Source organism: Mesoplodon densirostris, chromosome 7 (genome assembly GCF_025265405.1).
Source record: "Mesoplodon densirostris isolate mMesDen1 chromosome 7, mMesDen1 primary haplotype, whole genome shotgun sequence".
Classification (NCBI taxonomy): domain Eukaryota; kingdom Metazoa; phylum Chordata; class Mammalia; order Artiodactyla; family Ziphiidae; genus Mesoplodon; species Mesoplodon densirostris.
The window spans coordinates 5,994,952-6,021,429 of record NC_082667.1 but is presented as its reverse complement, the minus strand read 5'-3'; the positions used below and the strand labels follow the sequence as shown (position 1 = coordinate 6,021,429).

At 57.4% G+C, this 26,478-nt stretch overlaps 2 protein-coding genes across 3 annotated transcripts; one reads left to right on the top strand and one right to left on the bottom strand.

The window, feature by feature from the left end:
- Positions 1-5,836: 5,836 nt before the first annotated feature.
- Positions 5,837-11,903, top strand: AIP (aryl hydrocarbon receptor interacting protein). 2 transcript variants are annotated; one of them, XM_060104685.1, is made up of 6 exons: positions 5,837-5,993; positions 8,753-8,932; positions 10,257-10,445; positions 10,835-11,011; positions 11,114-11,247; positions 11,588-11,752. In XM_060104685.1, the coding sequence occupies exons 1-6, from the start codon at positions 5,895-5,897 to the stop codon at positions 11,658-11,660; spliced, it is 852 nt and encodes a 283-aa protein (XP_059960668.1). In that variant the 5' UTR covers positions 5,837-5,894; the 3' UTR covers positions 11,661-11,752. The 2 variants fall into 2 exon arrangements, with proteins under 2 accessions (XP_059960668.1, XP_059960667.1); XM_060104684.1 differs by having other exon boundaries at positions 5,839-5,993; positions 11,114-11,255; positions 11,588-11,903.
- Positions 11,904-12,488: 585 nt separating this feature from the next.
- On the bottom strand, positions 12,489-25,848 carry PITPNM1 (phosphatidylinositol transfer protein membrane associated 1). Its single transcript, XM_060103839.1, has 24 exons — positions 25,665-25,848; positions 24,602-24,720; positions 22,900-23,114; positions 22,693-22,814; positions 22,263-22,487; positions 20,419-20,745; positions 20,246-20,341; positions 20,056-20,163; positions 19,277-19,338; positions 18,932-19,182; positions 18,425-18,614; positions 18,218-18,325; positions 17,824-17,981; positions 17,530-17,735; positions 16,903-17,073; positions 16,067-16,231; positions 15,690-15,838; positions 15,455-15,565; positions 14,901-15,017; positions 14,539-14,687; positions 14,303-14,452; positions 14,040-14,223; positions 13,621-13,749; positions 12,489-12,987 (listed from the first exon to the last, which is right to left on the bottom strand). Exons 2-24 carry the CDS (start codon positions 24,677-24,679, stop codon positions 12,724-12,726), a joined length of 3,735 nt encoding a protein of 1,244 aa, XP_059959822.1. The 5' UTR covers positions 24,680-24,720; positions 25,665-25,848; the 3' UTR covers positions 12,489-12,723.
- Positions 25,849-26,478: the final 630 nt, after the last annotated feature.

The window sequence follows — 26,478 nt, the reverse complement described above, 5'->3', positions numbered from 1 at the left end:
GCGCCCTGGCCGAGGCCCCGCCCTTACATAACGGCCCCGCCCCTGCCCGCCTTCAGCAGGCCAGAGCTGCCGAGCGCCGAGCAGACTAGTGACCGCGCCTTCTCTCGTCCGGACCGAGCTGGGCTCGCCGCGCCGCCCAGCGGCCGCCTCGGCGAGCGACAGCGGGTTCCTCTCTCGGAAGCAATCCCTGGGTCTGTACAAGGGCCTTGGAGGGGCTGCTACTCGCCAACCTTTCAGGCCGAGTTGGAGCTGTCTGCATCCCAGCCCGCTCCTCGAGTGCTGAGGAGACTCCTGGGGACCGTTTCCTCACCCTTACTCACCACGGCCCTGCACGGGAGGGGGATTGTCGCCACCGTGCAAATGTGGAAAAAGGCTCAGAGAGCTTCTGTGGCTTGCATTCTCCTCCAATTCTGTCTCCACGCAGACGGCAAAGTGGTCTTTTAAAACATCTGATCCTTTTCCTCTGTGTGTTAGTCTTAAATAAAACTTTTTTTTAAATTAAAGTATGCTGCCAAGTCACTCCTCTGCATAAAACCATCCCTTGGTTTTCCACTGTGGTTAGAATAATATGTAAACTCTTTTTTTTTTTTTTTTTTTTTTTTGCTGTACGCGGGCCTCTCACTGCTGTGGCCTCTCCCGCCGCGGAGCACAGGCTCCGGACACACAGGCCCCGCGGCCATGGCTCGCGGGCCCAGCCGCTCCGCGGCATGTGGGATCCTCCGGGATCGGGGCACGAACCCGTGTCCCCTGCATCGGCAGGCGGACTCCCAACCACTGCGCCACCAGGGAGGCCCAATATGTGAACTCTTGACTAAGGCCTGCAAAGCTCTGGTCCCTGCCTACCTCTCCCAATCGCATCAAGTCCCTCTCTGCCCCTCTTTCATCTCACTCAGCCACACAGGCCAAGCTCGTTCCCATCTCAGGGTCTTTGCACGTGTGTGCTTTTTTCTATGCCTGGAAAGCACTTAACCTTGCTCTTTCACAGGGGGATCTTTTCATCATCGGTGTCCCTGCTCCAGTGTCACCTCTCAGAGAAGCCGTCCCTGACTATGCAATCTAAAGTCAGTTTCACATCACACAGTGCTTACCTGAAATTACCTTATTTTACACTGTCTTATTCACTACTGTGTCCACTGTGCCCAGAACAGTGGTTGGCACTAAGTAGATCCTCAATAAATATTTGTGGGCCACATGAATGAGCACTTCGCCCAAATCCCAAATGCTTTCAAGTGAGAACTGGGATTTGAACTCAGGTCCACCTAGCTCTAGGGGTGCTCGTCCTCCTCCACTCACCCAACCCACTTCATTTTATGACCTTGTGTACAGAGCTGAGTCAATCCTGCTTCTCAGTTTATGACACATCATCACTATGAACAAGGCCCCTCTTGAGTTACGTTAATTTATTTTCCCTCCTCTCCACCGTTTTCCTCCTCCCTTTCATCAGATCCCACATCAGTGTGCTCAGTCGGCTGCCTTGCATTCTGTCTGGCCCCCTACTCCACATGGCATTGGCTCGTATGTGGATGTGTTTGCAATTTACAAACATGGTATCATGTATAAAACTCATTCTATTTACATTTTTACACTCAACACTTTGCCACCCACATCTCGTTTTTTTTTTTTTTTGGTTTGTTTGTTTGTTTTACATCTAATAAACTTTATTTTGGACTTCCCTGGTGATGCAGTGGTTAAGAATCCACCTACCAATGCAGGGAACACAGGTTCAATCTCTGGCCTGGGAAGATCCCACATGCCACAGAGCACCTAAACCCGCGAGCCACAACTACTGAGCCTGCATGCCACAACTACCTAAGCCCGTGTGCCTAGAGCCCATGCTCTGCAACAAGAGAAGCCACCGCAATGAGAAACCTGCACACCGCAATGAAGAGTAGCCCCCGCTCGCCGCAACTAGAGAAGGTCTGCGTGCAGTAACGAAGACCTAATGCAGCCAAAAATAAAATATAAATAAATAAATTTATTAAAAAAATATTTTGGCATAATTTTAGATATACAGAAATCATTCAAAGATAGTACGGAGAATTCTCATATATCCTTTGCCCAGTTTCCTCTACTATGCACATTTTTAATAATCATGATACATTTGTTAAAACTAAGAAACTAACATTGGCACATTATTATTAACTAAACCAGATTCTATTTGGATTTTGCTGGTTTTCCTTCTAGTGTCCCTTGTCTGTTCCAACCTGCATCTCATTTTTGCTTCTACAGGCTACATGTGGCATACCGTGTTAAGTGTCTAGCCCTTTTATTATCCACCACACCCCTCAATTATATACACTTAGCTTGGCCTCAATGCCCCTAACACATAAGTTGCTGTTATGAACATCTTCACACCGTCCCCTTACGAAGTGTGGGAAAATCCCTCTTGAAGTAGGACTCCCAGGCCATAGGGTACATGCACACTTGACTTCACAAAGTACCGTCGATGGTCTCTTGAGTGGCTGTACAAATTTGTACACCCACCACGCAGGTTCCAGTTTTCCCTAGGCACTCGGTATTCCGGCTTTGTAATGGCTGATGAATCTAAAATTGTGCCTCGTTTTCATCTGGGGTCTCTGACGATGGGAGAATTTGAACAGCTCTTCATACACTTGTCAGTTCACGGTGGTTCCTCTTCTGCGAATTGTGTGTTCCTATCCTTTGTCCATTCTTTTTCTATTGGGTTTCTAACCTTTTTCCTGCTGCTGGGTTTTGTTGTTGCATATATCTCCTCCCTGTTTGTCTTTGTCTCCTTATTTGTCTAAGGTGCCCTTAGTTCAAGAACAATCTTCATTTTTATATAGTCCACCAGGTTTGTGCTCTTTGAGTCTTTTTTTTTTTTTTTTTTTTTTGCGGTACGCGGGCCTCTCACTGTTGTGGCCTCTCGCGTTGCAGAGCACAGGCTCCGGATGCGCAGGCTCAGTGGCCATAGCTCACGGGCCCAGCCGCTCTGTGGCATATGGGATCTTCCCGGACCGGGGCACGAGCCCGCGTCCCTGAATTGGCAGGCAGACTCTCAACCACTGCGCCACCAGGGAAGCCCTTGGTTTGGTTTTTAAATATGCCCAGGATTGTTGAGACTGGGAACTTTTAAAATTTATTTATTTAATTTATTTATTTACTTTTGGCTGCATTGTGTCTTTGTTGTTGTGCGCAGGCTTTCTGTAGTTGTGGTGCGTGGGGGCTGCTCTTTGTTGCGGTGCGCGTGCCTGTTATTGCGGTGGCTTCTCTTGTTGCAGAGCATGGGCTCTAGGTGAGCAGACTTCAGTAGTTGTGGTGTGTGGGCTCAGTAGTTGTGGCGCACAGACTTAGTTGCTACGTGGCATGTGGGATCTTCCCATACCAGGGCTCAAACCTGTGCCCCCTGCATTGGCAGGTGGATTCTTAACCACTGTGCCACCAGGGAAGTCCTGGGCTGTGTTCTTATTTCCTAAATACTTTCTGATTTTTATTGATGTTGTGAATGGAAACTTATTTTCTATATTTTGTGGTGGATTATTGTTAGCATTAAGAGTGTTATTAATTTGGGGTAGCTTATTTTATATCCCTGTAACATTGCTGACTCTCTAATTTATTAAAATTGTCTGTAGATTCTATTGGATTTTCTACATAGATATAATCACTCACATGTCTTTTTCTTGGTTTATTGCTTTGGTCAGGACTTCTAATACTTTGCTAAACAGCATCATTTATAGAGAGCATTCCTTACTTTGTTCCTGATGTTGAAGGGAATGTGAATACTTATTCCATCATACTTAATTGCATATGGCTTGTGTCATCCTGAGAAAGTTCCTCTTTTTTCCTAACTGTGAGTTTTTATCATAAGTAGTCCTCAAAGCAAACTTCATCAAATGCTTTTTCTGCATATTTTGAGATAATCATATGAGTTTTCTCCTTTAATTCACTGATGTGATGAATTACAGTAATGGGCATTTCTTTCTTTCTTTTTTGGCCGCGTGGTGTGGCATGTGGGATATTAGTTCCTGGATCAGGAATCAAATCCATGCCCCCTGCATTGGAAGTCTGGAGTCTTAACCACTGGACCACCAGGGAAGTCCAGTAATGGATGTTTCTAACGTTAAACCATTCATAATTCTTAGAATGAGCCCTACTTGATCTTATGCTTTTTATTTTTTTAGAAAAAAATTAAATTTTTTAATTGTGCTTAAATACACATAACATATAAAATTTACTATCTTAAACATTTTTAAGTGCATAGTTCAGTAGTGTTAACTATATTCACGGGAATTCCCTGGTGGCCTAGTGGTTAGGATTCCAGGCTCTCACTGCCGTGGCCTGGGTTCAGTCCCTGGTTGGGGAACTGAGATCCCACAAGCCACGTGGCAAAAAAACCCAAAAAACAAAAAAAACCCCACCCCAAAACCAAACTATATTCACATTGTTGTACAACCAATCTCCAGGACTTTTTTATCTTGCAAAACTAAAATTCTACACCCATTAAACAACTCTTCATTTCCCTCCCTCTCCCCACTCATCTATCATTCAACTTTGTCTCTATAAATCTGACTACTTCAGGTACCTCATATAAATGGGATCATGTACTATTTGTCTTTTTGTGAATGACATTCATTTAGCATATTGAGGTATTTTTATATATACTAGTGGATTTAATTAGCTGAACATTCATTTAGGATTTTTCATATCTATATTTATTAGTAAAATGGGTGTATATTTTTCTTGCCTTATGGTATAGTTATCTGGTTCAGAATCAAGATTAAAATAGCCTCATAAAATATGTTGGTTGGCTTTCCCTCTTTTTCCTTTTTCTGGAGCAATCTGTATAAGATACAGACTACTTGTTGCTTCAGAATTTGGCAGAAGTCGCCTGAAAAACTTCCTGTGTGGGTAAAAAAAAAAAAAGCTAAAAACAAACAGAGCATGTTTCCCTTTCACCCCAGAGATTCCACCTCTCTCAGGGGACTTTTGGTGGGGGGGAAATGAACCAGCATAAATATCTGAAGCCCTTAGCACGTGGGACAAAGGGGACGGACAATAATTCTTCGCAGTTATGAGGATGGAATGAAGACAGTGCACAGGTCCCAAGACATTCCCTTTATTCGGTTACCTAAACCTCGAAAGTGGGAGCAGAAAACTCTTACAGCTATTCTTCACAGCTAGTTTCCAGACGCGGAGAGAAATGTTGTACTACCCCCGAAGTGCCTCACTTCTACCAATCCTATATTTCCTAATACTCACTGGGCAACTACTATGTGCTAGACACCACGGAGGATTCCATGGTGACACACCCAGCCAGGACCCCACAAGGGACTTTCAGTCTCTTGGGGAGTTTACGGTTCCCACAGGAACACAGAAACCCTCCTTCCTCTCTTTCTTACTCCTAGGTTTACTTCTTTATTTATTTATATTTAAAGAGAAAAATCCAGGATGCAAAAGTCACGACTATTGTGTTAGGCATGCTAAAAGAAAAAAACCCAGAAAGGAATACACAAAAATAGTAGTTTTAGGGGGTGGCGTTACCGACGGGCCCCCAGCCCCCGCTCCATCCTAGTTCTGTAACGCCGTTATACTGCTCCTACCACTTAAAATAGAGTGGCACACGGCCACTTGGGAGGGCCCAGTCTATATCGGTTCAATGACACAATTGCTAGGGACGCCCCCGCCCCGCCCGGCCGACTCCGGCCCCGCCTCTCTCACCTCCCCTAGACAGTCTCAGGCCCCGCCCCTGGTCAGACCCGCGCGCTCAGCCGCAGCGCAGAGAACCAATCACTGTCCGTTTCCACGTTCAGGCCCTTTACGGCGTCTGCCCTTAGCCAAAATGGCGCCAGCTCGGAAGTTGCCGAAGTTGACGAAGCAGGTCCGGAAGCTGCCGAGCGAGTCCGGAAGTTGCCGAAAGAGAGCAGCGGGGAAGGAGGATGGCGGATATCATCGCAAGACTCCGGGAGGACGGGATCCAAAAGCGTGTGATAGAGGAGGGCCGAGGAGAGCTCCCTGACTTTCAGGATGGAACTAAGGTTCGTGTTTATCCCCTTCCCTTAACCGTCCGTGGCGCGGTGCGCATGCGAGGCGGGAGGAGGCTGTAGGCGAGAGATTGCGCATGCCCAGATAGCAGTGGTCGGTGACCCTACCTCTCACATGCCGAGCTCGACGCTGATTGGTCTGGATTTAAGTAGAGGGTGAATTCGGATGCGTCTGCCCCGCCCCCTGGCTTGGCCGTGTGGCCACATTGGTTGGGGAGGCCGTCAGTCATTAATAAACAGGTTGCGGGAGGTGGGAGGGTTGACCCTATTGCTTGCACAGACCCAGCGCTGGAGAAGACCCTAAACCGGAAACCTGGGCTCTGGGAGGGGCCCTTGGTTTGCAAGGCTCAAAATCTATAGACCGAAGGGCCTTCTGAAAACACAGACCAGCTCCCATTTCTTAGATGGGAAAATTGAGGCCCTGGGACGCACCAACCGAGAGAACAAACAGGCCCAGAGGTTGGGTCTGCCAGACCAGAATCCTTTTGGCAGCTTTCCGCGTGCTCTTCGTGGCATTGCTCGGGACAGATAAGGGCTAGGAAATAAAAAGCCTCCCATCTTCCTCCTTTGCACATCCAGGGCCCCACCTGCAGCCTCTCCGGCCCCTTCCCCCAAACAATGTACATCTCCAGGCTTACCTGCTTCTGCTCATGCAGTTCCCTCCTCCTGGAGGGCCTTTCCCTGTTGCCACTTGCCTGTAGAGTAAGGAGCCTCCTGGGGGCGCCCCTGTGCCCAGCAGAGCAGTCACATAGGACACGCATCTTGAGCGAATGAGTAAAGATCCTGGCCCCCAAAATAACTGAAGTGACATACCTTGTTGATAACTACAACAGTTTAACATTTAAAACATACTGGGGCCACCAAAAGTAAGAGCTACTGTGCCGAGATCCAGCAGGTAAAGATCCTAGCCTCGCTCAGTGTGAGTGATTTGAGGCAGAGCTGCACAGCCCTAGTGATCAGTGATACCAAGATGCAAGAAGGGACGTGGATGTGGGTGGATCCCCCCATGGGCTGGGGGGTTGGTGGCCTTGAAGAAGGTCCTGGCAAGGGAGATCCTGGATGGAACAGACACCAGCTGGAGAGGACAGTGTAAAAATAGTGAAGATCTGAGAACAATGACCCTGAAGGAACAGGTACAGGTAAATTTAAAAACCAGTCACCGGCATCGATTGAGGGCTCACATGAGCACCGTGCTAAATGCTTCACAGGTTTATTTTCTTTCATTCTCACAAGAGGGATAGGTACTAATGTTGACCCCATTTTACTGATGTGGAAACAGAGCTCAGAGGAGTGGCTAGGTGTGGTGGTAAAGAGTGTGGGTTCCTCTAACCATATCCTGTGGAGGGTTCCGTCTTTAGATCTCTTCTCTCTTCACTCGCCCTGAGATGATCTCATCCAGGCTCATCTCTTTTAAAGAACTCTCCATGCCTGGGCCACTCCCAGCTGTCTGTCTCTAGCCTTCCCTCTCCTTTAAAGTTGATATCCGGCTCCCTTCTCACCACCTCCACCTGGATGTCTGGTTGGCACCTCAAATTTCACCTGCTCCCCCGAAGCCTTCCCATCTAAGTTAAGGGCACCTCCAGCCTTTTGGTTGCTCAGGCCAAAACCTCCCAGTCTCCATGGCTCCTCCTGTTCTCTCGCTTCCCATAGAAGATCCTCAGAATACACCGGTGATCTGACCACTTCTCACCACTTCTGCCACTACCACCCTGGTCCAGGCCGCCATCGTCTCTCTCCTGGGTTATTGCAGTAACCACCTTCCTGCTTCTGTCCTCCCCCCGCTCCAGCCTGTTCTCATCCCAGCAGCAGCAGAACCCACGTCACATCATGTCCCTCCTCTGCTTGGAGCCACCCACTGGCTCCCAGCTCAGAGTGATAAAAACAAACCCCTCACCACTGCCTGCAGGCTCTGTGGGGTCCAGCCTTGCTGACCTGGTGACCCCGTGATGCACAACTCCCCACCCGTATTCACTCTGCTTCTGCTACACTGGCTTCCCGTTTTGTGAGCACACCACACACTGTCCCTCTGCAAGGCTTTTGCACCTGCTATTCTCTTGACCTAGAAAGTTCTCACTCCTTCCTACCCCAGCATCTGCCTGGTTTGCTTCTCCCTTCAGATCTCTGGGGGGGTTTTGGCCACACAGCACAGCTTGTGGGATCTTAGTTTCCCGACCAGGGATCGAACCCGGGTCCCGGCAGTGAAAGCACTGAGTCCTAACTACTGGACCGCCAGGGAGCTCCCTCAGATCCTCAGATCTCTGCTTAAATGTTGTCCTCTCAGAGACTCCTGCCCCCTAAACTCACCCTGCCTTACCCTGCTGCATTTTGTTTTCTGATCCATAGCACTTAGCTCGACCTCACACAGCACATTTTGAGGCCCATCTCTTTCCTCTAGAAGTTCCATGTGAGCTCCACGGGGGCAGGGACTTTTGTCTGTTTTGTTCACTGCTGGGCCTAGCACAGAGCTCAGGCATGTAGTAGGTGCTCAGTAAATATTTGTTGAAAGAATGATTAGTGCCAGACTGCTTGGGCTCCTGTCGCAGCCCGTCCACCCACTAGCCATGTGATTTGGACCCCTTCCCTCTCAGTGACAGTATCCTCACCTGGGTGGTGCTTTAAAGCCAGGTGTAAGGTTGGGCGGTGACCCCTGGGAGAGCCCTGTCCCTTGTGCCATCTGCAGGCTGCGAGCTGGGCTTGTCCTTGGGGGATGGGGGAAGGCTGTGCCCTTGTCTGATCCCATTTGCGGCCCGCAGGCCACGTTCCACTACCGGACTCTGCGCAGTGACGAGGAGGGCACCGTGCTGGACGACAGCCGGGTGCGTGGCAAGCCCATGGAGCTCATCATCGGCAAGAAGTTCAAGCTGCCCGTGTGGGAGACCATTGTGTGCACCATGCGGGAGGGCGAGATCTCCCAGTTCTGCTGCGACATCAAGGTACCTGATGCCCTGTGCCTGCCTGCATCTGTCTGGCCGCGCCCAATGGCTAGGCCACCACCAATTACCTCCAGGGCACTGCACCACCAGGACACTGGCGTCCTGGCCCCTATTCCACCTTTTCCTCTCCCTTAGCTGGACTGCAGCCAGGGACTGGCTCTCAAATGCAATGACCCACACAACTCCTTACTTCAAACCCCTCTGGCTCCTGGTCACTGTCGAGCTAAAGTGTAAGCCATAGATGCTCACATGGCCCTGCAGGGTCTCCCTCCCACTCACCTCCCTGTGTTTCCATCCCTTTCTCGGCCAAGATCCTCCCTCCCACTTCAAACTGAATTCCTGGGTCACCACCCCCAGGAAGCCTTCCCTGACTACTGGTGGTTGACTTGAACCCCTTCTCTGGGTTCTCCAGCCCCTCATGCTCTGCATGGCCAGGATCTGGTCCTCTGTCTGCATCTAAGCTACTTCAGGGCAGGGATTGGGCCTGTTTACCTTCAAAATGCGCAGTGTGGGCCAGCCCAGAGCCAAGACTCAAAACATATCTGCTGGCTGGATGAATGTTAGCTGAGCAGTCTTCCCTGTGCAAGGTCAGTGAGAGGAGCTGGTTAGACTGGGGTGAGGGTGGTCTGGCTCCCATCATCCCAGCAGATGTTCCTAGTGAAAGGTCAAAAGCTAGGTCCCCAGGAATTCCCTGGCGCTCCAGAGGTTAGGACTCAGTGCTTTTACTGCCGTGGCCCTGGGTTCAATCCCTGGTCGGGGAACTAATATCCCACAAGCCTTGTGGCCAAAAAAAAAAAAAAAAAAAAAAGCTAGGTCCCCTATGCCTGAGGGTCTCCCATGAGGGTTTTGAGGTTGCTGCCCTAAACCCACCTCGGAGATACGCCCTGAAAGGGGTGGGAATAGGGCAGCACAGAAGAGACGCTGGGAACAGACTGTGGAGGGACCCCAGTGATGGGGGGAGCCCAGCTTGTGGGCTGCAAGCCTGGGAGGAGGAAGAGGGGAAGAGGTAAGAATTCCACTGGGCTCGCAAGGACAGGGGAGACCGGTTGACAGCGGGAGTGTGTGTTTGTGTGGAGGTTGGCGGGGTAGGTGCTTGCCTTGGTTTGGTGGCCCGAAAGTGTGGCAGGAGCTGCGGCCCGCACCGGGCTGGAGGGCTGGGAGGCTGGAGGAGTCCCGAGGGAAACGCCCTCCTGTGTTTCTGCTGAGCCAGTTCCTGCCCCTCTCTGGGCCTCAGTGTCCTTTCTCAGATGGTGATGGGGCAGGGGGCTGGGCCTCTTGGGCCGGTGACCAGCCAGCCCATTGGTGCCCACTCACCCTCCGGCAGCATGTGGTCCTGTATCCGCTGGTGGCCAAGAGTCTACGCAACATTGCAGCTGGCAAAGACCCCCTGGAGGGCCAGCGGCACTGCTGCGGCATCGCCCAGATGCACGAGCACAATTCCCTGGGCCACGCCGATCTGGACGCCCTGCAGCAGAACCCCCAGCCTCTCATCTTCGACATCGAGATGCTTAAGGTGAGGGGCCACCAAGCCCCAGGCACCTTGCCAAACTCCCACTGCCCAGCTTCAGAGCGGGTACTGGTCCCACCTGCCTGCCCAGAGTTGGTGGGCTCACTGACTGTTGGTTGGGCTTGGGGTGGGGCAGGTACAAGGACACCTTTGTGGGACCCCTGGCAGTGTCCTCCCTCTCCTTCAGGTCTCTGCAAGGGCAGGGATTTTCACCATCTTGTTCACTGCTCTATTTCTAGAACCCGGCACAGTGCTGGGCACGTAGGAGATGCTACATAAACGTTTGTTGAATGGTCAGTGAATGAACAAGTGATTCTGTTTCCGGTATCCAATGTCCCAGGCCTGGCCAGCCCAGAGGCTGGCCCTGGGCCCTGACTTGGCCTACACCCCGGCAGGTGGAGAATCCTGGCACGTACCAGCAGGACCCATGGGCGATGACGGATGAGGAGAAGGCAAAGGCAGTGCCGGTCATACACCAGGAGGGCAACCAGTTGTACCGCGAGGGCCGCGTGAAGGAGGCTGCTGCCAAGTACTACGACGCCATCGCCTGCCTCAAGAACCTTCAAATGAAGGTGCCGCCTGGAGGCTGCAGTGGGTGAGTGGAGGGGGTGAGGTGGGGCCAGGGGGCCCAGGTTTCAGCATCTTTTGCCCTCTCCCTCCCCCCACGCCCCCAGGAACAGCCTGGGTCCCCTGACTGGATCCAGCTGGATTTGCAGATCACACCTCTGCTGCTCAACTACTGTCAGTGCAAGCTGGCGGCCCAAGAGTATTACGAAGTGCTGGACCACTGCTCCTCCATCCTCAATAAGTATGATGGTGAGCACCGGGCACTGGGCCACCAGGGTAGGCCAGCGGGTGGTCAGTACAGCAGCCTCCTCCGTAACCACTGGGCACCGGGGCACGAAACTGGGCCTTTAATATCACCCCCATTCTGAAGTCCCGTGGGAACCCGACCAAATATCATCTACCCAGGCAGGGCCATGGGCCCTGTTGCGCCAGTGAGATATGAATGGGGGTTCGGGGTGGGGTTGGCATCCTCATGGGCTCCGTCCCACGATGGGCCCCTGGTGCCAGAAGTCAAGCTAAGTAGCTGGCTGGTCCCCCCTTCATGCCCTTGTGTGCCTGCTGCCCACTGGCACCCCCTGCAGACAACGTCAAGGCCTACTTCAAGCGGGGCAAGGCGCACGCGGCAGTGTGGAATGCCCAGGAGGCCCAGGCTGACTTTGCCAAGGTGCTGGAGCTGGATCCCGCCCTGGCGCCCGTCGTGAGCCGCGAGCTGCGGGCCCTCGAGGCAAGAATCCGGCAGAAGGACGAGGAGGACAGGGCCCGCTTCCGGGGCATCTTCTCCCACTGACAGGGCCTTGCTGGCCCAGCCCCCCTGCCCAGCTCACTGCTGCTGCTAGCAGTCCCCCCCGCCCCCACTGTATCATGCTTCTCTGTATATAAAGGCCTTATTTATCTCTCTCTCTCTCTCTCTCTGGGCCTGCCGAGCTGATCCATTGGGAGAGCTGGGGTCATCACCCCTCATTTCCTGGTCCTTGGGTGGTTTGGGGAGGCAAAGAATTGGGGTTCTAATCCCAGGTCCCCATTCACCAACTCTAAGATCTCTTTGGGCCTCCGTGTCCCTGACAGAGAAGTGAGGGTGGTCTCTGTCACAAAGGAAGTGTTTCTTGCTGGCCAGGGCTAAGGTGCCTGGGAGCTTTCAGTCTTAAGGGGGAGACGAAGCAAGTGCCAGCCAGGGGGCCTAGTGTCCGGGTGAGGTGGGATCCCAGTGAAGCCCTCTCCCCTCTGAACCCATGGCCTCAGCTAATGCAGGCAGAGCTTCCAGTGAGAAGCCAAGTGTGGGCCCCTGGGAACTGAAAGGCCAGCCCAGGTGGTGAGGGGAGGGCGGGGCTAGGCTGACTCTCCAGGCCCCAATCCTGGCCCTGTCCTCTGACCCGTTGCGTGACCCTGGGCACATCCTGGCCCCTCTTTGCCCTTCAGCATCTCTCTTGAACTGGAAACTGGGGGCTGGGCCGCCCTGTGATGCCAAGCAGGTGGGCAATCAGGTGGGATGCAGGTGGTGTTTATTTTCATGGATTTACACACACTGGAAAAGCCTCTGGGCCCTTGCTGCTCCCTCCTCCCCCCCACAGGGCTGGGTCCCCCAACATGAAAGGGAGCTAACACCGAGGGGTAAACAGAGAGGCAGGATGTGGGGCTGGGGGCCCAGCCTTCCACATGCGGCCACTTGGGCCTCTCAAGTGTGTGAGTAAATAACCCAAGTCCAGCCACAGTTTGGGCCTCACTCTTCGCTGTCTAGCTTGAGGCTGATGCTTCGGGCCTTGCCTCGCGCCAGGGTGGTGGGCGGCGTCCCTGGGCCCTCCCGCTCTGCCTGGCTGGGGCCCCTCGAGCGAAGCAGCTGGCTCTGTTTTCGGAGGAAGTCCACAGGGGCAGCCCCACCATAGCTGCTCTTGGCCAGGGCAGCCCTCGAGGGTCCCACGGGGGCATGAGGGTGGGAGCTGGCCTCCAGTTGGCCCAAGTGGGCCACATAGCCATCTGACAGGAACTGGGGGCAGAGGTGGGCAGGGATGAGGGGATGGCTGGTCTCAGGCCCACACGCTGCCCTCACCTGTCCTCCCCAGGGACCCTGGGCAGTGCTGGCTGCATTATAGGCCTGGCACAGCCTGACCAACCCCAGGCTGAGCCAGGGGACCTTTACTCCTGGCTCCGCCCCTCTCTGGGCCTCATCTTGAGTTTCCTCATCTGTAGAATGGGATTTTGGAGGGAAATAACAGCAGCTAACGTTTAGCAAGCACTTGCTTTGTGCCCAGCCCCGTGCATGCTGATATGCAGTAAATCACGTGCTCTTCATGATAGCTGTTGAGGTCTGGTCCATCTTATCATTTCCATTTTGCAGACGAGAAATTGAGGCTCAGAAAGGTCAAGGCCTATGCCCAGGACCGTGCCAAAGTGGAACCAGTGCTCAAGGTCTTGAGCATATTATCAATCCTGGCCTGCCCGGCACCTCCAAGCTGCTTGGGACCCCTGTCCTAGAAGGAGCCCAGGTTCCCTGATGCCAGCATCCTTCTCCCAGCCGCCCCCCTTAGGTGCTTCTTAACACACGGGTGGTCCTTCTGGCCCAGACCCAGGCTCCCACTCCCCAGCTGGCTCGCAGTCCCCACCTTCACTTGGTCCTCACCTGGCACTGCGCCTGGAGCTTCCGCACGGCGCGGCCCACGATGTAGGTCTGGCCCGGGGGTAGGCCCAGTGCCGCATATACGGCCACGTCTTTGGGGGACCCGTAGCCGGCCACGATGTTCAGTTCCACCTGTGGCCAGAGAGGCCAATCAGCAGCCCCGGGGGGCAGAGTCGTGAGGCAGGGGGTGGGGTCTGGTGGGCATCCGGTTCGGAATGTTTCGGGTCGAGGCCATATGGTCTACCTCACCAGGTCCGGCTGGGGTCGGGACCGGCCTATCTCTTTAGTTGGCCCCAAGGACAAGGGGCCCCGGACCACGAGGGCCTTGGCGGTCTGTTAGGTTCGGGGGCCGATGGGGGTGAGACCAGATGGGCCTCCTCCCGGGGCAACGGCGGGGACGGGACCCTCCCCAGTCGCCGCACCTCCTGCACCAGGCTCTGCAGAAACACCGCCTTCTGGCGCAGCGGGTCGTGGGTGAGGCCATCGCAGAAGGAGACTACGCCGTGGGGGAAGTTGTGCTGTGACAGCCAGGCCACCACGCGGTGCTTCTGCATGTCGGGCCGGCCCGTTACGTACACGATCAGGTAGCCCGCGTCCTGCCAGTGCCTGCAGGGTGGGGCGGCGGTCAGCTCCACGCGCCGGGATGGAGACCAGTCACCACGGTGAGCCGGGCGGCCGCTCCTACCTGACCACGTCCACGGCGCCGGCGCGCACCTTGGGGTCGCTGCCCATGATGGAGACGCTGGCGGTGAAGGAGCCGTCGATGCTGAATACCACGGCCTCGGTGCTGCGGGCCACGACCGTCAGGCAGCACTCAGCGTACGTGTGGTCGCCCCTAGGGCCCAAGGGCTGCTTGAGCGACATAGGGGCGGGGCCCAGAGGAGCCCCGCCCCGCAGAGGGCCGGCCCGCCCCGCGCTCACCTGACCACCATGCGCACCGGGTAAACGCCGATACCCAGCGCACGCTCCACGGGCACCGGGAAGGTGAGGCGGCCCGAGCTGTTGGTGACCTCGGTGCCAAAGTGAATCCACTTGCCTGACAGCGGCTGCGTCATGATGTAGATGTCCACCTAGCAGGGAGAGGGGGCGAGAGGGTCCCCCTGACGCTGAGCGGAGGAGGGCCGAGGCGGGCCTGTCGTTGGGGGTGGACGGGGTTGGGGGCTCAACCTGTTGTGACCGGGAGCTATCCGTGGGACAGGAGGCAGCACCCGGACCTCCCGCTTGGGGCGAGGGCGGCCCGAGGGCGGCCCGTCTACCCGGGACTGAGGCCTCTGTGTCCTGACCTTCTCTCCGGTGAGCGTGACCACGTCCAGGGGCCCGTACATGAAGCGCCCGTTCAGCACCTGGGGGCGGCCCTCGCACACCACCGTGTCACTCGCCCGGTGGTTGGAAGTGACGTTCTGGCGGGAGGAGACGGCGTGAGCCCGCAGCAAAGAGGTGACAGGGATGCGGGAGGTGCTGGTGAGGGGGACCCGCACTCAGACTCGGGTGCTCGGCCTGGAGGAGGCGGGGTCGCCGCGAGAGAGGGGCGAGGCCCGAGGGGTGGGCGCTTTTGCTGACCCCGATCTGAGGTCATGAGGGCCTCTGTGTGGAGAGCGGTTCCGAGGGGGCGGAGGCATGACAGGATGGGGTGCAGAGGATGAGGAGGTGGGGGGATGGTTAGGGGAGGAGACCAGTTGGTACCCAGGGGCGGGGCCGAGGCACGAGGAGGTGGGGCCAGGACCCAGGACCCAGGGCCAGGCGGCGGGATTGGACCCCGGAAGGTCTTGAGGGGCGGGGATCCTGGGGAGAGTAGGCAGGGCCTCGCTCTTGAGGGCTCGAGGGGCAGGGCACGTACCCGGATCTTGACTTGGGTGCGTTTGCGCTGCCACTTCTCCCTGGGGAAGGCCGGGCTGTAGATGGATGGCTCCTCGCACTCGGTCAGCTGTGGCTGCTCCTTCTCAATCACCTGCGAAGAATCGGACCAGCAAGGCCACGTGAAGGGGGAAGGGTGCCTGGGGCTGCCCCTCCCCCAGCCCACGGCTCCCTATCGTTGTCCGGTTCCCTCTCCCACCCCGCATCCCTGGGCCCACCTGGCGCAGGATGAAGGCCACCACATCCGCTGACTCCCAGTAGCTGGCGTGGAAGAGGTGGGGCAGCGAGACGGTGGGGAAGGCGGTGAGCGCCTCAGGGCAGTACAGTGAGTAGTCAATCCGCTTGGTCCCCCACCAGCGCTCCAGGACTGTACGGCCACGGTGGGCAGTGAGTCAGGGGTGGTCTCCCACCCCACGCCCACCCGTCTGGCCCCTAATGCTCTTCCCTCCCTCTTTTCTGCCAACCCTGCTGGGTCTGGAGTTGGGTGCTAGGGCACCCTCATTCCAGAGCAAATGCTGGGGGCAAGGATGTTTCAGCTGGGCTTTGAAGGTGGAATAAGTATTCCCTCCCCAGGCTGGGTGGCTGGCTGACTTACTCTTAACCACCTCACTGGTGGTGCTGGGGGCAGCTGGCTGGGCTGGCAGATCATTGCCTAGCTCACTGCCCTTCCAGAAGGAACCGCTGGCAGAGGTGGGTGTTGAGGGCACCAACATCTCCAGCTCCTCCAGAAAGAGGCCTGAGTGGGTCTGCAGAGTGTCAGCTGTGGGTGGACGGACGACCTCAGTGGCGGGCGGGGCCAGGCCGCCCTCCTGTCTTCCCACCCAAGGTTCCAGGACAGCCCGGCCCCCATCCCTCCACCATCTCCCCTGCCAGCCCTCCCTGGTTGGGTCTTGGCTGAGGCTGAACTGCCCCACATCTGGGTGGAGGTGAAGGGTGGGGGCATCCTCTCCTGTTAGCTCACCCCAACAGCCAGCTGCATTCCTGCCGGCATGACTGCCGCCACCACCTGGACCCAGGCCCACTTGTCTCATGGGGCCAAATGGCTACTCACTTGCATGAACACGAGTACACACCCCAAACCAATACACGAACACAAGTGCATGCAGAGACACAATGCATCCCTACACGCAGACACGGCAGCCCCGCTCCCCGCCCCGGTGGTGGGCGGCTGCTCTCAGTGTCCCCACCTCCTCCCTTCAGCCCAGTTGTCACCACTGCCCCCAACTTCTGGGCAGAGAATGTTAGAGGGTCTTGGGGATACAGACTGCCCAAGGGGCCAGGGGAGGGCTCCCTGGTCCTGGGAGTGGTGACATGAGAGAGTACCGATGATGTGGGAACTACCTCCTGTCTTCTTGGGAGAGGGGGGCCCACACCCATCCCTCACTGTTGGTGCCCTCCTCTTTCTCCCCTTTACTTTGGTTGGCGGCATACCCAGCAGCAGGGATGAGCCGTCTCCCAGGGGGAACTTCTGGTAGCGCGGCACAGCCAGTGGGGCAATGGCCTGGAACTTGGGGGCCAACAGGGGCTCAAGGCGGGAGGCGCAGGGGTCGGCCGCGTGGAAGAGGTTGTAGATCTGCTCACAGGCTGGCCGCATCTGGGCCACTGGTACCCAGAAGATAAAGGGGCGAGGGGATTCAGCTGGGCATACTGGGAGGTAGGGGTTGTGGGAAGCAGCACCCTGACATGCTATGTGACCCTGAACCAGCATTTCCCAGGCTCTTCTCCCTGGGAGGTCACCAGGGTCCTGCTTAAAAGTGAGACAGGTCTCTCGGCTAAAAAGAGATGAGGGCCTTCGATTTGCTGATGTTCAAGATGAAGCGTTCCCCATGCCTGTTGGAGCCCCTCTCATGAAGAGCATCTGTAGGTATGCGCTCCTCCTGGTGCACTTTGGGACACTTGGCCTTGGCAAGTCCCTTCTTTCTGGGCCTCAGGTTTTCCCTCTCTAGCCAAACCATTTATTTGTATAGTGGGGAACGGTACAAACACCCCCATTTCAGGTGAAACAAAGAGGAGATGGGGGAGGGGCAGGTGAAGCCCACCCCCACCCTGAGGGCTCACCCTCCAGCGTGGGCATCACGGTTTTCCGCAGAGCCAGCACCAGGCCCAGAGGGGAGCCAAAGAGGAAGAAGCCGGAGACCTTGAAGTCAAGGCGGGTGGCACTGGTGAGACCATCAGGAACCTCAGAGGCGGCAGCGGGTGGACAGGAGGCTGTGCTTGCCCGCCTGGGCTCCCCAGAGGAGGTGGCTGGGGGGACCGTCTGCAGGCTGGGGGAGGGGGAGGAGAGTGCTCAGTGCTGCTGCTTCCGCAGCCCAGCACAAGCCCAGTTTGGGGTTGATGGGGCAGGAATGTCACCTGTTTTGAGAGCCCTCAGGCTCAGGACTGGCCATGTCGCTGTGGGTGTGCTGGGCAGGCAGCACTGAGGGCTCTGGGCTGGCCCGGCCCAGTCCCTCCACCCCATCTGCCAGGGGATCCCGCACTGGGCCAACCTCCGGGGAGAGCAGCTCATTGTTCTAGACGGAATAGGGGACAGAAAGAGCCTTAGGACTGGAGACAGTCGATTTCTACTTATTTGGAAGTGAGGGAAGAGGCTTAGGGGTTGGGCAGGGACTTAAACAAAGAGTAGAGCCCCAGAGGAGGTGGAGTGCGGCAGCGGGGGACAGGCCGGAGAGAGGTCATGTTCCAGGGGCAGAGAACTAGAGCCGGGGAGACACCTGCCTCCTGAGCAGGCGGGTCCAGCCACACTGACCGTGCTTCCTCGGCGGCTGCTGCTGCGGCTCCCAGTGCCCGCACTGGCACTGTGGCAGAGTGCGTCAAAGCCCAGGATTCCACCGACGCCGTCCCCTATCAGCACCACCTGGGTGGGAGGGCTGCGCCATCAGGAGGGGCTGCAGCAGAGGCAGGAGGATGGGGGGCTCCCGCGGCAAGTTCCCCGGGAACATCCCTAACTCCTGACCTGCCCGCAGAAGCCGACACCCTCAGATGAGCGCAGGAAGGCGGCGTAGGCCTGGTTAGTGCGGGCAATGACCGTGGCCACAGCGCCCTGGTATCGGGAGGATGAGGTGGCCAGCAGCGGCAGGGCAGCCAGTGGAATGTGGTCCTGGGAGCGGGACAGGCTGTCACCGTCATGGCTGTAGGGGCTCAGGCTGTAGGAGGAGGGGGTATAATGGATGGGTGGGGGGCCTCCAGGCCCTCCACTGCCCCCTCTAAGTCCCCTTGACCTGTTGGCAAGTCCTAGCACTGGAGGGCCTTTGTGGGGACCATCAGTATCCCAGAGGCCTTTGTAATGGAGCCATTGACTAGAAACTGAAATCCAGCTGGGTAGGTGACTAGCCCAGGTGTTTGGCTTCCTGGCCTCCTCCCCCTCCCCCCATGGGGCCTCTCCGGTCCCAGGAGCCCCCAAGTGGCTGTCCACACCTTGGGGACCCCGTGTGTCCCCCACCCTCCCACCCCTGACCAGTACTTGGAGACAAGGGCATAGGCAGCGGCGCAGATGGGTGGGCAGGGCACCAGGCGCAGCGCCACGTGGCCCAGGGCCTCGGGGAAGTGGACGCGGGTGATGGCCTCGAAGGCCAGGCTCAGCGTCTGCACATCCGCCTGCTTGGAGCTGGTGTCTCCAGGGCCTGAGTCTAAGATGTTGCCGCTGTGCAGGATGAGGAAGAGGGCGTGGACTGCGCATGTCTCCGCCCCCAGTTCCCCCACTCCATCCGGGCCCTGCGGGGCACAGGGGGGGTTGCCAGGGATGTCAGAGCAGTGGCCTGGCCGGTGGGTTGGCAGAGTGAGATGCGGGGTGGCCAACCATACTCACTTCCGGGTCCCTGGGTGCTCGGGCCCCATCCCCGATATCTTTGGTGGACTCGGTTCCAGGGTCTGCAGGATGGGGAAAGCCAGTGAAGGGGACTGAGGGGTCTGTGGGGATCCCCTCGTCTGGTACTTCAGGTACCCCTGCTCTGCTGTCTGCCTGAGCACCCGCCCTCGCCCCCCATCTTCCTCTGACCTTCTCCTCTCACCCGACCCTCCCAGGTCATTTCACGTTTCTGCGGTTTTGCACTTGGCCAGTCCTGCTGCTGACAGGCATGCTTCTCCGCACAAGGCCTGTTTGCCTGGAAAATTCCTTCTAATCCTGCCCTGTCCAATATGGTAGCCACTAGTCACATGTGCCTATTTAAACGGAAATGAATTAAAATATAATACAAAATTCTGTTCCTCAGTCCCATTCGCCACATTTCAAGTACTTGCTAGCCACATGTGGCTAGTGGCTAGAACATTTCCATCATCTCAGAAAGTTCTTTTGGACAGAGCTTGTCCAATCCTTCAAAATCCAGCTTAGACATCACCTCCCACATGAAGCCTTCCTGGACTCCAAATGAATTCCTCCATTCTTTGTGCTGTGTCTGAACCCTGAATACACGCCACACATCCATCCATCCACCCATATCTGCTCATTATTCGTCTGTGTATTTAATGAGCACCCTTTCTGGACTGACATTCATCTTAGGACCCCACGAAACTTAGGAATGAGTTGTTCTCCAAGTCCCCACCGCATACGGAGTGCTGGGGGCTGGCAAATGGATGCGGGATCTTTACCTGGCGCCCCTTCTGCCTCTGTGGGGCAGGCAAAGGCGTCGATGAAGTCATTGGAGTTCCACTTGGTCATTTCCTTGGGGAAAACCTCGTCACTGTCCGAGAAACCTTCTGAAGGGAGCAGGGGCTGCGTCATGGGCTGGCGGGAGCTGCTCAGGGCCCCCCCTTCCCCCAACAGGTCTGGGGTGCTGACCGTGGGCATCAAAGAACTCCTCCTCAGAGCTGTTCTCAGAGTCTCGGGCGATGTTCTGCATGCGCCACTCGGACAAAGTCTGGGGAGACACGCCCCCTGCAGGGCCACATTGGCCTCAGCCTGGGAGTCCGGCCTGAGGGCTGCTCCCTCCCGTCCCTGTGCCTCAGCCTCACCTCCATGCTGGGACGAGTAGGAGGAACGGGAGGATGAGGACCACTGCTTGCCGAAGCTGGCATCGGGCGAGGCATCGGGGCCTGGGGGGACCTCGGGCCCATCGGGGGTGCCAGCACGGCTGGCCCCAGCCCGGGCCTCGGTGCTTGGCTTCCCGGGGGGCTGGGCCTCGGGCCCCTCACTGCCTGTGTTGCACGTGGCCATGCGCTGTGCCAGCATGCGGGCGGTCTCTTCCTCCAGTGCCCGGATGTCGGCCATGCTCAGCTCTGTCCACTCGTCCTGCCAGCACCAGGCCTGGCGGTGGGCCCGCAGCATCACCCGACGCAGACCTGTAGGCGCCCAGACATCAAAGCCATGCCCTCCCCACCCACACGCCCCAGCCCTGAGTTTCCCTGCTACTGCAGCCACATACCCAGCCCATGAGTTCAGGTAATGGCTCCCCTGGGCACACCACCCACCCAGGGCCACAAAGTAGGGCAGGGTGAGCACTGTCCGGGAGACGGGAGTGGAAACTGGGGCATTTGTCTTCCTGCCCCACCTCCCTCCCTGCCCACTGCCTCCTTTTATCCCTCTGGACACCCCAACTCTGAGCGCTGAGCCCACCCCGACACCCTGGGAAGCTGGGAGCAATGTTTGTTCTTGCTTCTCTCAGCTGGCTTCCTGCTGACTTCTTCAGAAGAGTTAACAATTAAGGCCTTGATAGTTAATGAAATTGTTGATGGGTAATGAAGGTGTTAAGAGTTAATGGAAGTGTTGGCACTTAATGAAGCAAAACATGATACCCATGCTGGGATATTTTCATCCTAAGCAGAGGAATAAAGTTAGAGACTTCAATATCTAGGAAATAAAGTCATAATGATTGAATTATTGTTATAAACTTCTGGAAGGAAATACATCAGAATCTTAATAGTGGTTATATGTGGGTGAGTTTCATTTTTTTAATTTGTGCTTTTTGGCATTTTTCCACATTTAAGACAAGGTGCCTGTATTACTCTCTGAGCTAAATTTCCTGATCTGTAAAATGGGAATAATAATTGTCCTTACCTTGAGGGGTGTTGGGGGTGTTAAAGGAGGTCTTGCATGGGAAGTGATTAGCGGAGAATTGGGCATGTGGTGATCAATATTAGCTTTTTACTATCTGGCCCAAACTCTTCCTCACTTACAGAAGGGAAAATTAAGGCGCAAAGATAGGAAGTAGCTCCCTGGAGGAGAGGTTCCATGAGGGTCCGTGGTGGAATGGAACCCAGGTCCCTGGACACCCCCATCCTTCTCCCTTCAGGTAGTCCACCTTCAGACCTGGGAGGTGGGACAGGGCTGAGCCACAGGAGCTGTGGGGTTAGTTTTAGCGGGGGCATGAAACAGGGCCTCCTGGATACCAGGGCCAAAGGATGGGACTCGGAGAGAACGACAGAGTCGCAGCTTTGGCCTGCACTCCTTAGCGTGTTGCAGGTTAGAGCTGGTGGCCCTCCTGAGGTCTCTAAGTCTCGCTTGACCCACAGGACACTGGAGAGTCTTAGAATTTTAATGGATGAGAAGCAGCATCTCTGAATGTCAGAACCAGCGTGGACCTCAGAGATCACGTTGTCAGCTTCTTGCCCGCCTGACTCTCACCCGTACCTCAAGGCTAGGCTCCCCCAGCCCTTAGCTAGGCTCCCCCAGCCCTTAGCTAGGCTCCCCCAGCCCTTAGCTAGGCTGTGCGGCTCCCCTCTGCCTCAGTGCCCACCACATCAAATGGAAATGACGGCTTTATGTTTCTGTGTCCCCAGTAGACTGGGAGCATCCCTGGCTCAAACGCGCGGCCTGGTGCATGCTGAGTACATAGAACCTCCCGAGGCTGGGCGCTCACCGACATCGTGGATGAACTGCTCAATCTTGGCCTGCATGCCCCAGTAGCGGAACTCAACCTTGCACAGCTTATAGGCGCACATGAGGGGCCCCATCTGGGCTGCTGTGCGTGCCCAGTCATCAGCCAGCGGTCCTCGGCCTGTCTTGGCCGAGCGGTACAGCCGGGGGTCTTCTTCCGCTTTGTACTCGCCTGGGGCCACTGCGTCCCGCACGATGTCGATAGTATCTGGGGGGGTTCCGGCAGCACTGAGCAACACCAGCCCCCTCCGGCCCCCGCCATTCCTCCCCCACCTCGGGATTGGGAGGGCAGCTTTTCATGCACAGGAAGCCTAGACCGGGAGAGACCCTGGGACTTGTCAGAGGCCGCCTGTTGAGGTGGCAGGTGTCCCGAAAGGGACTCCACGGTCCCTTTCGCTGGCTCCATGCCTCACCCAGGATGCGCTGTCTCCGCTCAGCCCCACTCAGGTTGAAGACATTTGGCTGCTGCCCCCCATCAGGCAGGTAATAGGTCTCTATTTCAATGGAGAATTTCTCCACAAAGGGGCAGGTGTACCTGGGCAGAGGGTGGGGGTGAGGGTCATGGCTGTGCCCACCAGGGCTGTTCCCCTCCTGGCCCCAGACCTGCCCCACCCACTCACCGGGTGCGGGTGTAGGGATAGGCATTCCAGGATTCCTCCTCCACCTGCAGGGCGGCCTTGGGCAGCAGTGCCCGGAACCAGCCTGGGATGTGGGAGCCCACGTGGTACACCTTGTGTGTGTACTGCCCACTGCCACCGGGCCCATCCGTGTAGGGCCGGTTGGCCAGGATCTCCACGCCACTGCCCTCACCACTTGACTCTTCTCGGCTCTTTTTCTGCAGCCCAGGGCAAGAGTAGAACGGGCAGCTCAGCCCCAGATCAGCTCCTGGGATGGGATCCCAAGCTAGGCCTGGTCCCCTGTGCAGCTCTGAGGCCCTAGTCCCAGCCGTTCTAACTCTCTGAAACCCGACCCTGGTCCCCTGTAGCTCCTGGGGTCAGGATTACAGCCACTGTCCAGTCCCCTATGGGGTTCTGCAAGCCAGGACTCATTCAGTCATTCAAGTATTTGTTGTCTGCTCTATTACAGGCATTGTTTCAGAGTATGTTAATTGGGATCTGTTGATGTAACAGAACAAAAGACCCCTGCAGGCCCCTGTGCAACTTACGTCCAGTGGAGGGAGACAGATAACAGACAGAAAACAAAAAAAAGCAAATCAGAAGGTGCTAAGTGCTGTGGTAAAAAGAAAGCACAGACTAGGGTAAGGGGGATAGGGCTGGGCGTTGCAATTTTGATGGGATGGTCAGGGAAGGCCTCAATGAGAAGACATGACCTTGATCTGAAGATGACCTAGGGGAAGGGAGGGTGCTGAGCAGGTGTGAGGTGGGGGCACTATTCTGAGGCAGAGGGGAAGCCAGTGTAAGCTCCTGAGGTGGGCGCATGCTGCGTGTGCTGCCGGCACGGGGCCAGGGTGGGTGGGCTGGAAGAATCCAGGAGAGTAAAAGGGGCCCCCACCTTTCTAGGACCCCAACACCAGCTCCTGCCACACCCCTCATAGTTGGAGAGCACTCAGATCCCGTCCTTACGTAGCTCTGGAGTTTGAACTTGGCCCACTTAACCCTCTGACGCCACATCCCAGCCCCCTTGCCTGCTCAGACTCTGGTCCCACATTTCTGGGGAGTACGTCTGGAACGGGCACCAACCGTCTCCCCTCCCTGAGAGCCTGCTCTGGCCCATTCTTCCCGACGTCCAGGGCCAGACCTCTACCCCCTTCCTCTTAGCCCAGACCTCAGCATCTGGGGTCCCTGCCTGCTCCTCTCTATGACAGATTTGGGGCCTGATCCTCGGCCCATCTCCCTGACCGCCTGGGGCTGCCAAGGTCCTTCACCCTCTGGGAACCCCTCCCAGTCTTTCCCTACCACCTGGGACCGCTCCCCACTTTCTGCCTCCCGCTCTTTTGCATCCTCATGCGCTGCTTTGCTTACTCCCAAAGGATTACACATTCTAAGGAGGATTAAAGGAGGTCAGATGGGGGCTGAGCGCACAGGAGGGGCTGGGCACTTGGGGTGGGGAGGCACCACTAGGCCCTCCTGCCGCTCTTCCCACAGACTTTAACCACCACCACCCCTCCCCACATCCGACCGGGGAAGCTCTCTTTCCTCCTCTGGCCTGAGCCCTTCCAAGCCCCAGAGCGGGACTGGAGGGGGATTGAGCTGGGCCCGGCCCCCGGTCCCAGGTGCGGCCTGCGCGCTCCTGCGGATACCCAACATGAAGCATACCTCCCCCCACCCCGCGCCTTGGTCGCCTACTTCCCACCGCCCTCACCTGGATCATGTAGAGCTGGGCCACCTGGTACTCGTCCAGGCTCATGGGCAGCAGAATGTGGTACTCCTTGATGAGCATCCTGAAGGCGCTCGGCCGGCGGTGCGCGGCCTCCTTTCCCGCTGGCGCAGGACACCGCGCGGCCGTCAGTGCGGGGCGGCGGCGCGCGGCCCCGAGCCCTGCGCGAGGGCCGAGGGGCTCGGGCCCGGCGACCCCATGCCCGGGCTCGCCGCAGGGGAGGCAGAGGCGAGCCCAGCTCTGCAGCCAGCGCCGCGGGGGGCCGGGAGCCTCGGCGAGGCTGAGCGCTGACCTCTTTTCCGCGCAGCCCCCGCCCCCCGCCCGCCCATCGCCACGGCAACCACGCGCTGACGCTGGCCCCCCGGAGCCGCGGGCTCAGGCCGGCGGGCTGGCTGGCCAGCCTCGCCTCTTCGGCCGCGTCCGCGTCCGAGCCCCTCGGAACGGCATCCCTCGGGGACCCGCCCCCAGGAACCTCCGGGCCCCTCCTTCCGGGCCCGCCTTCCACAACCGGCCCCTCGGGGCCCGCCCTCTGCATCCCTTTCCCCGAGTCGGTCCCGTGTCCCCCACTCTTGGACGTCCACTTAGAACCTTGTCCCCCGGGGTGCCTCTACGCGGAGCAGCCCCGTGCACCCCTCCTCTCAGCATCTGTCAGTGTTCCCCATCCCCCGCCCCCGAACCTACCTTCAAAGACCAGATAACTAACACCTCCGCCCCCTAGACCTGCCTTCCCCCACCCTGGCCGGCAGCCCAGTCCCCAACTCTCCCCTTCCCAGCATCCTTTCTGGACCCCCGGCACTTGTCTACGCAACCGCCCCATCATCCTTACCGAGGGTTGACCCCTCTTCGGGCTGAGGCAGAAGTATCCCACGGGCCCCCGCCCTGAGAGACCCCCCTCCGTCCACCTGCGCCCCGATTTCGCTGCAGCCCCTACCTACACCTCGCACCTACTGAGCAGGCGAGAGGGCCCCGTTGTCTCCACTTCCCTCTGTTCCCCGGCGTCCCCGTCCCCCGCCGTGCTCTTGGCCCGCCCGCCAACGTCCCGGCTCACCTCTAGTTTAGGGCGGGCGCCCCTCACCCGGTACGGGCGGGGACGGACGGGCGGCGGGTCAGAGCCCCCAGCGCCCCGAGCCCCGGCCTCGGATTCCAGCGGTGGCCGGACCCTCTGGAGGCGAAGCGCGGGCCCATGGCCCCGACCTTCCTCCAGGTCTGCCCGCCGGTGCCCCTGCTGTCCCTCCCCGTCGCCCGCCGCGTCACTGCGGCCGCCCCGCCCCCTTCCTGGGCCCGGCGGCCCTCCCCCCAACCCGGGCCGGGTCCGGGCGGCCCCGCCCGCGGCGGAGGAGGGCGGCCCCATTCTTCCTTCCCCTAGGCGGCGGGGGAAGAAGAGGCCCTTCTCCAAAGGCTGGCGCTTCTCAGTCCCGCTGTATTCTTTGGGATCCCCAAAGCACTCTGGGTTCCCACCTCCACCCTGGCCCAGCCCTCCTGTGTGCTATGGAAATATGACAGAGTCCCATTCCCAACTTCCCAGGCCCTTGGATCCTGGGGCCCAGGGTGGGGGAAATGCCTCGCCGTCCAAAGTGCAGCCAGAAGCTGGTCTCTGACTTGCCTCTACCTAGCTGGTGGGGTTCCAGTGCCCCAGACCTCTAGGGTCATTCTGCCACACACACAGGCAGAGGCCTGCAGTCACTCCAAATCTTTGCGCTAGTCCCTGAATGGGGACCCATGGCTTTCCCCACCTATATCTTCTGGGTCCACAAGTCCTGTGCAAAGGCTGAGACAGCCTAGGGTTGGGCTCCTGGGACCACACCCAGTCAGCTACAAGGCACTGGGACAATGTATGGCAGCACCGAGCTGGGTCTCACCCA

Bases quoted from the DNA above. Each gene is read 5' to 3' on its own strand.
- AIP (XM_060104684.1), top strand. From the start codon at position 5,895: ATGGCGGATATCATCGCAAGACTCCGGGAGGACGGGATCCAAAAGCGT. The intron at 8,933-10,256 runs GTACCTGATGCC...ACCCTCCGGCAG, and splicing joins AGTTCTGCTGCGACATCAAG to CATGTGGTCCTGTATCCGCT. The intron at 11,256-11,587 runs GTGAGCACCGGG...CACCCCCTGCAG, and splicing joins CATCCTCAATAAGTATGATG to ACAACGTCAAGGCCTACTTC.
- PITPNM1 (XM_060103839.1), bottom strand. From the start codon at position 24,679: ATGCTCATCAAGGAGTACCACATTCTGCTGCCCATGAGCCTGGACGAG. The intron at 23,115-24,601 runs GTGAGGGCGGTG...CCTGGGCTGCAG, and splicing joins CCCAGCTCTACATGATCCAG to AAAAAGAGCCGAGAAGAGTC. The intron at 15,566-15,689 runs GTGGGCCCAGGG...GATTCTTCGCAG, and splicing joins TGGCCTTCATCCTGCGCCAG to GTGATTGAGAAGGAGCAGCC.